The 11,931-nt window shown below is 38.4% G+C and overlaps 1 protein-coding gene across 2 annotated transcripts in view; it reads right to left on the bottom strand.

The window, feature by feature from the left end:
* The window catches only part of HPRT1 (hypoxanthine phosphoribosyltransferase 1), a 701,758-nt gene that overhangs the window by 84,197 nt on the left and 605,630 nt on the right, over positions 1-11,931 (bottom strand). For both annotated transcript variants that reach the window (XM_044057582.1, XM_044057580.1), the window contains one exon: positions 5,813-5,895. In XM_044057582.1, the coding sequence (XP_043913517.1) occupies positions 5,813-5,895 (83 nt within the window). The remainder of the gene's footprint in view (positions 1-5,812; positions 5,896-11,931) is intronic.

Raw genomic sequence — 11,931 nt, 5'->3', positions numbered from 1 at the left:
TGGCTGCCATGGGGTGCGTCATAGCAGCATAATGTTGTCCTATGGATTTATGTTGTTCCCACATTCTACTTTAGTTCTCATTTACATTAATCAGGCTAGGCATATCAGAAGTTTATTTGTTCCTTCCCAGTGACACAAATGTTGGTAGTGTGAGTCACACACATCTTATACAGCTTATGAAAAATAATTCTTGTATTGTTCCCTTGACCGTCTTTCATACATGTTCATCTCATAACTTTGCTTAAATAATTCCTTGTTTCTTCCTTTACAATACAGCACCTTCCTGTAATTAGGCATCAAAATATGGACAATCTTTTGTTTTTCCATATATCATGAAGTTTATCTTTTTTCTTTTCACTGAAGCAAAAATGCCTACTTGCATTACATTTGCTCATGACTGCTGCTGTATTGCTACCCTCTTGATTTGGTATACTGTAGCAACATTAACACTATCAAAGCCCTAATCCTGCAACATGATTAAGTTAGCACTTGTTCTAAGTACTGTGTCCAAGACTGAAATACTATACTACATTCTGTAGTTTTACAGTGAAGCCACACTCCTAAGTGTTACAGCCATCATTACATTGACAGAGCGCATCATCATGTTCAGGTTCTACAATCTCAACTTGCACTACATGCTTACCTCTTTACTCCCTTGTTTCAGTACCTGGTGTTCTAAGCATAACATCCATGACTCCAGAGTATTAAAAATTAGTTTTCTTTCTGTGCTGTGCAAAAGACTAAAACAGTACTGCATCTAAAGATGTTGCATTTACAGAAAAGACTTCCAGTAAGAGGACCACTATCCAAAAAGAAGAAAAAAATCAACTAAGTATCATATGTATACTGTTTCTCTTTCTCTCAAAACGTCTGTTATGAAAAGTTGCACCACATTGTGCATATGCTTCTTACAGCAGCTGAGGACATCAGAAGGACTGAGAATTGCCTATATAAGACTGCAGCCAGTAGCCAACAATAACAACTATAGATTTCCCTAACTCTACTGTATGTCATGTAGGAAGACAAATTATTCTGCTAAAGCATGCAAGAGGTTAAGCTTATAAAAAGATGGGTAAAACCTTCCCTTCCTCTGCACAGCAAGGAAATTATATAAAGTACAATCTGTTTTCTGGTAATTAACCATACGGGGCGGGGGGGGGATTGCCTTCCTTATGATTACTGTTTAAATCTTACTTTTACTTTATATTGTATCTGCACCAATTCTCTTATTTTCCTGGTGGACTGTTATAATACAAATGTTATGTTCAAAATTTATACATCATGTGTACTGGCCCTCTTGTTATTTTCCTGCTATTCTGTTTGCTTTACTACAAATTTGTACTTTATATAAGCTCTTTCAAGCACCCGGGATGAACTTATAAATGGTTCAGATCAACCAGTGTTCTACTACAGTTAGTCAAGCTACATAAAAATAAGAATGTAACACATGGGGTGTACTCTAACACAGTGATAATGAAACCTTAGCCTGTTCAAAGTATTACAATGTCACTCACGTGGCCTGCTTTCCTATGTACAGTCTCTCAACTACAGCTGATAAAAAAAAAAAAAAAAAAAAAAAAAGGTTAAAAAGATGATTTCTAGTCTCTTCAGTTGAATGTAGGAGATACTCAAAATATTGCACGCCTTCCCTTCCCCTCTTACTAACATATGCAATGCCTGTTACTCTTGTGTCTGCCCTAATAATCACAAGCTCATACTACTGTTGTTGGTGTCCCACCATGCAGGATGTGTTCTACAGTGCAAGATCAGTTGTAAAGGTTACCTATCATATTGCTTTTGCTGGAGATACTCTCCCTGGACCTAAATTGGAAACAGGCTCTGGCTGAACAGAATTTCACATTCAATAAAAAATAAATTTCTTTAACTCCCAAGATATAGCTGAAGGAGGAACTAAGCAAATCCATAGGATGTGAGCTATCATTAATAATGCATCTATCTTTTAAGGCCCACTGCAAGGTGGGCATTTTCTGTCATGTGCTACCTTGCCTGTTTGGGTACCATAGACAGGACTGACTTCTGGACTAAATTAGGAGGAGCCCACAGCTAGGCCTGTGTTCTGCTCCAACTGGCTAAAATGCAGCTGCCTTTTAGGGGTATTTCCACTTGAATTGGGACATTGTCCAAGTGAGCTAACCACACTACCAAAGTACCAACCAAAGCCAATCATGGAATAGAAGGCCCACATGGAACCTGAGATGTCCCATCACTACACAGCCCTATAACAATGGTCCGACATTAGGACAACCCATTAGTGCATGTTTTTTCTGCAATAGCACACACTGTGCAGAAGCTACTGAAACACCAACTCCTCCAATAGTGCAAAAGGCTCCATGAAAATCATAGTGGCCAGAAAGTCTAACAAGTGTAGTAGAGACTGACACTGGATCCTCCATTATATCCAAACTCCAAATGCCAAATTCATTCCATTCTGGACCCTCTCTATGGGGAGGAATGCTCGACAAAGGAGCGAGTTCAGCTACAAATCAATGCTGGTAATCCTCTGTGAGGAGGATAAAAGGACTTCTCCCATTTAATGGTTATTCCCAGGAAGTGCAACCAGAGGTGCATAATTCCAGGGATGCTACACCAATGAGTCCCTCAAACAAGACCACCAGGAACCACTCATCTATATATGGGAACAAAGCTTCCTCCTGCAGGGCCACAGCAGACATCTTGGCAAACACTAATGTGTGCGCAAGAAAATCTAAAAGGCAACTTATACTGAAGGTGATGCCTAGCTAAATCAAAAAATCTCTGCGAGAACCCCAGATGCAGGATACATTACATCAGCCTAAGAGCATAAAGATACACTATCTAGTCATCTCTTTAAGAGCATTTAACATCCTACATTCCCCTCCACCACTCTCACCCATTCTCCACCTGCTCTATGTGCCACTTTAGTGCTTTGTGGCATCCCTCATCAATACTATAAGTCTTGATACTTTTGAAAATTAATCTCAAAGACTAGTTAACAAAACTGACCTTTTTGAAACTCTCCATAATACCTTAATTGCACCTCTGCTGGGGGTGGGGATACAACTTTACTCTGAGATCAGTACCTTGGAAAAGACCAGGAATACTCAGATATTACAATTTCAATGTTAGTACGTGTTTCCCCAAATCACACTTAAATTTTCAATGTTCCAAGGATAGCACTTAAGTTCCTTAGACTTCTTACAAGCCACCCATCTTTAAGTACATCCCAAGGACCCCTTCACCCTGTCTCTGAAGATGTATTTTCAAGTATCCAGGGAACATTTAGCCCTTAAATCTGCAGCCTGAGTTTCTCTTCCCCACTCAAGCCATTCCTGTTCAAAATGACCCTCTTTACATCTCTCTGAAATGATTGTGTATATAAATACCACACACCTGTCTCTTCTACTCCCTAGTAAGAAGAAATGCAGATCTTTTAGGTCCTGATCATATAATTTCCCTTTCATGTGGCTTACTTCTGGGCTCATTCCAGCAGACTGGTGTCCTCAATTCCTTGTATTTTTTCCAGAACTACACACTTTAAATGTTTTCCTGCCTAGGATCCTGAAGAGTAAAATTACCTCTCTGCTTCTGGAGTCTGTATTACCGAGGATGCACGCAAGTATTCTGTTTCTTGATATGTTGCCGAACTCATCAACACTTAAACAGCTTTACATTTTTTCAAAGTATCAAACGTAGGTAGTTTTTTCCTTGATAAAAATAAGAATCAAGATCTGATTCATGTAAGCAGCAGAAAGGGGTGCACGGGTTACCTGCTCTCTTTCTTTTGGCATGCAATATCACAGTATGTGCCAGTGAAGGACAAACAAATGAAGCTCCTATGCTTAGGAGGCGTGTATCAGGAAAGTCCAAATGGGTAAAAAGCAACCCCTTTTCAGCAGAGGACCAGGGAAAAAAGCTCCATACAGTGAGATAAATATGTACACCAGCAACAATCAAAGACCCAAACAGAAGGACTCCTAATATTAGATGTATAGTTGTATGCATTAATGACCTGGGGGCCATAGCAGACATGCCACAGTGGACATGACCCCAACATATACAATAAAAGTGAACCTCACCAATTGTGTCATTTTCAAATGCTGGCCATGAATCCACTAGGCTTTCAGTAAAAAAAGGACAATGGAAGTAGCAACCTATCTGGATAGGATCTCTCTAACTGCAAAACTACTGCAGCCACAGAAAAATAACTAACTGTGCTGTACTCAAAAGCATGACAAAAGTAAAAGCAAAAGACTACATCATTCAGGGTATAAAGCTCCCTTCTCGTACTTTTCAGTATCCAGAAAAAAAAAGAAAAACAAGATTTGTTGTGGGACACTTCAGAGACCAGCAAAAAGGCTTGGCAAGAAACCAAGATGTGCCAGGGATCAGGAATTACACAGATGGAGACAGGCACAGAGACAGACAGGCACAGAGACAGACAGGCACAGAGACAGACAGGCACAGAGACAGACAGGCACAGAGACAGACAGGCACAGAGACAGACAGGCACAGAGACAGACAGGCACAGAGACAGACAGGCACAGAGACAGACAGGCACAGAGACAGACACTCCACATCATCAGATATCTGCTTGATGGAGTTAAGTTACCAGGAAGCTAATTTTACAAGACGCAAAGCTTCAGCTCCATACCTACTTTTTAAAAAGCAAACTCCATCATGAGCTCAGGTCCAAAGGTAGACATGGATTCTTCCTGGTAGCTAAAATTAAAAGATCCCCTTCAAAATGGTTTGCGCAGTCTATGCTAGGACAGAGTTCTGACTTCTGACAGGCTATGATACACCAAGATGATCTTCTGTACTACGAGTTACAATTGAGGTCTTTACTAAAAAAGATGGCTGAAAACTTTCAAGCTGAGAAAGCAAATTATATACTTAGTGATGAGGCTAGCCTACAGGCAGAGTGAACATTAGCTTAGTTGATGGTCACTGTTGATGTCACATCCCAAACTATTCCACTTCATCTTGCAGGTGCCAAAAGATGACGATATCCTAACAGTCTCAAAGACTTCCTTAGGGAGACCTGACTGAAAGGACACCACTGTAATCTTTCCCGTGGACAGTCAACTTACCAGGCAGCTGCAGCTTAGTGCTCAGACCACAATCTGCTGAAAGGTCAAGATTAGAAGAGAGTGAACCCAGGCTCATTCAGGTCATCATGCACTCTACCAGCACATAAAGGATCAAATAAAATGAATAGTTAGTTGATCCTCTCAAAATACAACACCTTCATTGTCCACTTCTCCCTGCACTGTTGGCAATGGAGCTGGTGTACTGGGTTCCTGCAGATTTTTCCTCCATTAAACCTTCTGTATCATTTTAAATGTGGCAGCTTCTCAATAGCAGTACTCCAATACTTTCTGGCTTTCATTTACATGCACTACTACTCAAAGCGTTCACAGCCATATGGTACAAAATGGATTTACTACTCCTTAGTATCGTCAATCCTAACCTGTGTCAATTTTTTAGCAGTTTTTTTTTTACATTATGGAAACAGCACAGTTTTCAATCTTGTCTTACAAGACTTATATAATTTCCAAAGATTTGAGCATTAACATACTGCTGAAGCCTTGTCATATTAACTAATTTAGTAATGCAAGACCACAACTGTGCATCTCTTAGAAGGATCCTCCTCCACCCTAAGGGTGTACGCCATCTTTTCAAAGCAAAGAAGAACTTGCAAAACAATTTTAATTGCTTCGACTGTACTCGTACAACTGTGTGCCTGAAATGCTGGATAACGTACTAGCGTAAAGAACAGTTAAACTGAGAAACAACGCATGAATTAACCTACCTGACAACTTTCACCATCTGTGGGTTGTAGTTCTTAAGCATTGCAAGCAGTGTTCGCATTGTTTTCCCGGTATCTATTATATCCTAAAATAAAAATAAATTATTTTTTAAGGTAGAAATTAATTTTAATTGTTCAGATAGGTAAACAGGTAAATTCAAGTTTCTCAAAGCAAGTCTGCAAAAGAAATTGTCACCAGAACCAAAAGATGGTTCTTTGTGTTATCTTCACTATTCATGACTTTAAGGGTACAGGACACACAAGGTGATGCACATGCTTAAGGCAGGTTTTAAAGTGAGAAAAAAAAACTACACTGGTCAACAAACAATTGAAAACCATGTCAAAATCTGACCTATGCAAGGCCATATTTCATACTAAATGCTAGATTATCCAACATTAAATGCTTACCCAACTTTAAAAAACACAGGAGCACTCCAACAGCACAGTCTAGGAAGGAAGGCTTGCATAAAACAGTTACTGACACACTAACATTAGATTACATCCCTGTGAAGGGGACGAGAAAAAGACCCTACCCCTTTCCTTCTCCACAACTGTAGATTTCTTTTTTTTTACTACTAAAGTCCTTGCTCAAACTATGTTACAAAATCAGTCATCTTTCACCCACTGCTTGCAGAGCCACTGCTAAAAATATTTTAATAGCCAAACTGGAATGCATACAGCCCAATAACACTCTCAGAATACAGACTACTGAAAATAATACCTGCAAGAGTTATTCTATTAGCAGAGCCCCAGATGCACCACTTCAATTTTCTTCAACATCCCAATTGGCTTTGTGCCTCATAGGGCCACTTTTCTTCTACATACTCAATTTACAAGGTTCTAAAACATGGCCGCGACCCCCTTTAACAGCGAAACTACCTTTACAAACCAACCCTTATGTACTCAAAAATACACAAGACAAGTCTTGGACCTGCTACATGGAACCACCTCTTTACTGATATCAAAATCTAGAAACCCATTAAAATCTTCTAAGATGCACTTGATAAGCATCTCCTTACTGAATCTACCTGTAACTGCTACCATGACAACAGTTAGCAAAACTTGCCATCCCATATCATGAAAAAACAGAATACATTTAAGCAACATTTCTCAGCATCTTAATATGGCACTGTAAACAAACATTTCATATGTATATAGGAGTTTATGTATTATATGTATGATTGCACTGCATTTGATGCATTTCTTAGCTTGAATTGTGTGTCTATACATATACATTTTATATACAGTGTTTTTTCCCCTTTTTTCCTCAATGCGTACTGACTGGATCTTTTAATCTTACCCTACTTCTGCATCAAACCTTACCACTGTGTTCCGATTTTCGTTATGTACTCGTTCTGTAAATATTTTTGATTAGAAAGACCATGACATATTTTTTGCTCTCTGAGCTCAGGTCATGGCTGAAGAGAGTCAACAGACCAGTTCAGTCACCAGGTGAATGAATAAAAAAATAAATCTTTGCTTTGTTTTTTTTAAACATGCAGCTGCACCTGTTTACACTGCTCCAATTCATCACAGTACACCATATAAGGAGAACAATTTTAAACATTAATTCAATTACAGCATTTGTGGGTTGTGTAGTGCATACATACTTCATGCTGTAGGTTAGGTATGACTTGATTTTAAAATCAAACAATCTCTAATGCAAAGTGCACATCCTGTGTATATCTCAAGCTCTATTATTTTGATGCCCAGCAACAGTTAAAAGCAGAATGCAACTAAAAACAGGCATGCTTAGAATAAAGCATGACTAAATTTGCAGATCACTAGGTTCGAAAGTTAGAGATCCAGGTTCAACTTGTGATGGTGGGGGTAGCCTGAGGGACAGCATCATTTCCTGAACTGTACTGTATGCAATTCTTGGGGGAGGGGGATGAAGTTCAAAGCAGACTACTGATTTTTTTTTTATGCAGATGCAATTTGTTTACACACATGAATAATTATGTGGGTTGAACTGTGACAATGTCAACAACAGTACTTGGCGCTCCAAATGGTTCCTTTCTGCAACTTTCTCATTTTTAACACCTTTATTAAATTATCACTTAAATAGGCACACAAACATTTATATAAAAGAAAATAAACCAAACAAACCATGTTACCATGTTCACAGTTGCAAACATTATACATCACATCCATGCTTTTATACAATCAATCCAACATCTATAAATTGCTCAATCCCTGCCTTACTTAAAACCTCTCTCCTTCAAAACATCATTCTGCATGTATTGTTCCCACAATTTCATTTTTTTTCTGTTTAGTTTGCTCCTACCCATGTCATTATTTTATGCCTGCTACAATAGTCACCATTTCAGGTACAGTTGGCTTAGACTTCGATTTCCATTTTCTACCAATTGTTTTTTGGCACCACCAGAATTAAACTTAACAAGGCTACTACGTCTAGGCAATTCAGATCTTGTAACGAAACTTAAAGCCTTACTAAATCTAGGCAATTCAGATCCTGCATCCCAGCTCAAAAAATAATTTCCTAAGTTACACCAATTTGCTCACCCAATATTTCTGACAGTGTACTCTGTAGGGAATATTTAAAGTCTGCCAACTCCTCACACTTCCAAAACATATGTTCCCAGTTACCTCTTTTTTCCCTAACAACTTACATTTGCCATCTACCTGCAGAAAAATTATTTTTGGAGTCTTGTTAGGGTATAAAATTAACACAACCAAAAATCCTAAACCTTCTGCACTTTGTTGCACATTATTTAGGAGTCAAACATATGCCCTTCCACATTTCCTTGTAAATTGCTTAATCTCTCTTCCCAATCTTTTCCAACCTCCTCTAATTGATTCCTATACTTGTAATGCAATACTTTACATGCCCTACTAATCATCCCTTTCTTAACAGCAGCTTCTGTTCTAGATGCAACAAAAAACTACCAGAGGAGTTCTTTCATTTAGGACTCTCCTATCTTTCCCCCTATGCCTATACTCTGATTTCAGTCCATGATAGGGAAGCCAGTCCCCTCCCCTCAGTTCAAATGTATTCTTGGCCTCTTTACATTTTATTACCTTTCTCTCTCAAGTTATTTGCTCTCAATGCCCTGGTTCCTTTGCAAAGTTTTATCCAGTAAATTTCACCCCATGTATTCCCTGTATCCCTAACTGCAGTCATCCCTTTTGGCAGAATCTCCTTTCTCCATTGTAATGTTTGCTTAGTTCTTAGAATACTTTCTATTTTTTGAATATAATATTCTGCATGGTTGTTATTCTCCTTAAGAATATGCATCCAAAATTTCATTCTCTTTATTTCTTGAATTTCCCCCACTTCATCACCATTCCTTTCCACTCTGAGTTAGATCTTTCTGCTTGTATTACGTATATTCACCTTAACTGTGCAGTTCTAAAACATTCCTTCAAGTCGGGTAATCCTAAACTATCTTGCTCTACTGGAAGGATACAATTATCTAGTTAACCCTTGCCCTCTTCCTCTCCCAGACAAAATTCTTCAACTTTATTACCGTCCACCACTTCTCCTCTGGTTGACAAAAATATGCCTAACCTGTATATAAAAATAAAGGGACCACAATCACTTTCAGTGCTTGTATTTTGCTGTCCATATCTATAAACAACAGCTTCCATTTTCTCAGTTTTTGTATTTTTTTTTGTCTAGTTCTTCCCGTGCATCCTTAACTGCCATAACAGAATCTTTTGTAACCCCATACTCTACTTCATTTGATTGTTTCCCCATAAATATGGGTATTGCTGAACCAATTCTTGTGTGGGTACATTGTTTACAGCTATAGCCTTTGTTTTTGTATATCCTGAAAAAAGTTCAAACTGTCTCAGAATATTCTACAACACTGAGATGTCCTTTTCTGGTTTTATCATGTACACAATAATATCGTCTGCAAATACAGCCAACTTTTCTCGATTACCATAATTATATCCTTAAATTTCTGAGTTCTTTATTTTCTTTAGCAGTGGTGGTTCTAATAATGCAGATAAAGAGAAAGACGACACCTCGGCCTGGTTCCTCTTTTCAGAAAGGAACCCTCCCACTTTAATTTTTGCCTCTGATCCCTCATAGTGCTTCCTAATTAACCTTATTATTGCATCAGAAAATGCAAAGGCTTCCACTGCCCTACCCAAAATCCCAGCTTACTCTGTCAAATGCTTACTTTGCGTCAAGACCCACCAAAAGCAGCGGTATTACATTCTGCTTCCCTCTGGATCATCACTGTTCTATTAATGTTGTCAAATATTTGCCTCCCCTCCGCAAAACCACAATGACCCAGATCTATCAACTTTGGCAACACCTTTGCCATTCTTTTAGGCATTATAAATAAACACTTTGTAATCATGGTTTTAAACTGAAATGGGCCTACATAAATCTGGGACTGATGTTTTTTTGCAGTCTTTGGGTATTACAGCCACCACAGCTTTTTTCCAGGATGTTGGTGCTTCCTTTCCTTTTAAAAATATACTGTTAAAAAAAAAAAAAAACTTCCAGATCTTTATCACTTTCTTCCCTCCTAGCTCCCAAATTTCCACAGGAAACGTCATCTATTCCTGGAGACTTTCCTGTAGATTGATTATACAGCACCGTTTTTATCTCACTTCCTATCTTAATTGTTAATTAACCTTGGCATACTTGTACTTTTTCTCTATTTTCACATTCCTCTGCTTTGTACAAATTTTCATAAAACGTCCAAAATATTTTTAATACCTTTACAGTATTGCTGGTTAACTTTCTTGTTATAAGCTCCCCAACATTAGCAATAACCCTTTCTACCTTATGTAGCCCAAGTTGTTATGCTAAGAGCTTTTGTGCTCTGGAGCGGTTATCAAAAGAACAGCTGCTTAACAGAAATTTTTCTAAACTCATGCATATTATCAGGTACTCTCTTATTTTCTCTTTAGCATTCTGCAGTTCAGTGAGATTCACCTTATTCTGCAATACTTTAACTTTTGTCAGCCCCTCTAAAAAAATTATTGTAACATCTTAACCATATCGCTTCTTTTACTTCTACCTTATTTTTAAACATCCACTTTCATTTTATCCCACCCACTAGCTATAACTTCAGAAGAAATTCCTCTTCCCTAATAGTTTTTGAATAATTTCCACTACCCATTCTTTAAATTCCTGGTAGGCAGCAAGCACCAGTGATGCATTTTTACTACCTTACCCTGTATTTTAATCTTAGTTGTTACTGGCAAATGATCTGAAACAGTGTGTCAATTAAATTGTATTTATTTTATTTTACATTTACTGACCAGGGTAGTCCAACTGGATACATGTCCATTTTCAGTGGAGGCCCGGGGAGAAAAGCTCCAAGGTAGAACATACAGTAAAAATCACAAAATGATTACAAGTTGCACACAGTTTACAGGCTCCAGTTAAGCAGGCAGGTAATATAATCATACATTTTTAAAACAGTGTTGACACACTGACTAGGCCATGTAATATGATTACAGACTAAAGAGGAGGATCTAGTCGGCTTTTGAACAAGGACATAGCCAGTGAGATTTAAAGTATAGCTTGAGGCTTTTTTTGAACCTAGTAAGAGAGGGTTCAAGAGTAAGATCAGAAGAGAGTTCCATGTTTTGTCAAAAGAGTTAGCAAACAGTGTCCCCAGCAGAGTTGTTGATTTTGGATGTTTGAACCAGTAGTTTATTAGAAGAGCAAAGTGACCTCACGTTGCTATAAGGGTTGATTCATAGGTTCATAGATTAGTACTAAGCTAACTGCCCTTGTGAGCCATTTTAAGCCTAGCCAATTATCCCTTGTGAGACTCAAACCCTGCACCTTGTGTTTGTAAGGCAAACACCTTAACCATTAGGCCACCCACCAAACCCCATACTTTTAAGTGTAGGTGTATTATCAGGGTGGTTGAGAACTTTATGGGCAATTATAAAGCTGGTTGTACTGAAGTAGACTAGGCCATTCTAGCCACCCCAGAAGGTTTAGGTTGTAACAGTGGTGGATCCTATTGGCCGTGCCTGTTGCAAATCTAGCAATATGGTTATAACAGCTGGAGAGATTGCTAAGAGCGAATTTTTTCAAATTAGTGAGTAGAGGGGAGGCATAGAGAAGAGTGCAGAGTAGATGGGAATGAGCAATAGCAGTCTTAGCAAATGGAGTAAGGAAA

Source organism: Protopterus annectens, chromosome 15.part0, assembly GCF_019279795.1.
Source record: "Protopterus annectens isolate FY-2018-M chromosome 15.part0, PAN1.0, whole genome shotgun sequence".
In the NCBI taxonomy this organism is placed as follows: Eukaryota; Metazoa; Chordata; order Ceratodontiformes; family Protopteridae; genus Protopterus; species Protopterus annectens.
Note: the sequence above shows the minus strand (reverse complement) of the source record. Positions and strands in the feature narration are given on the sequence as shown.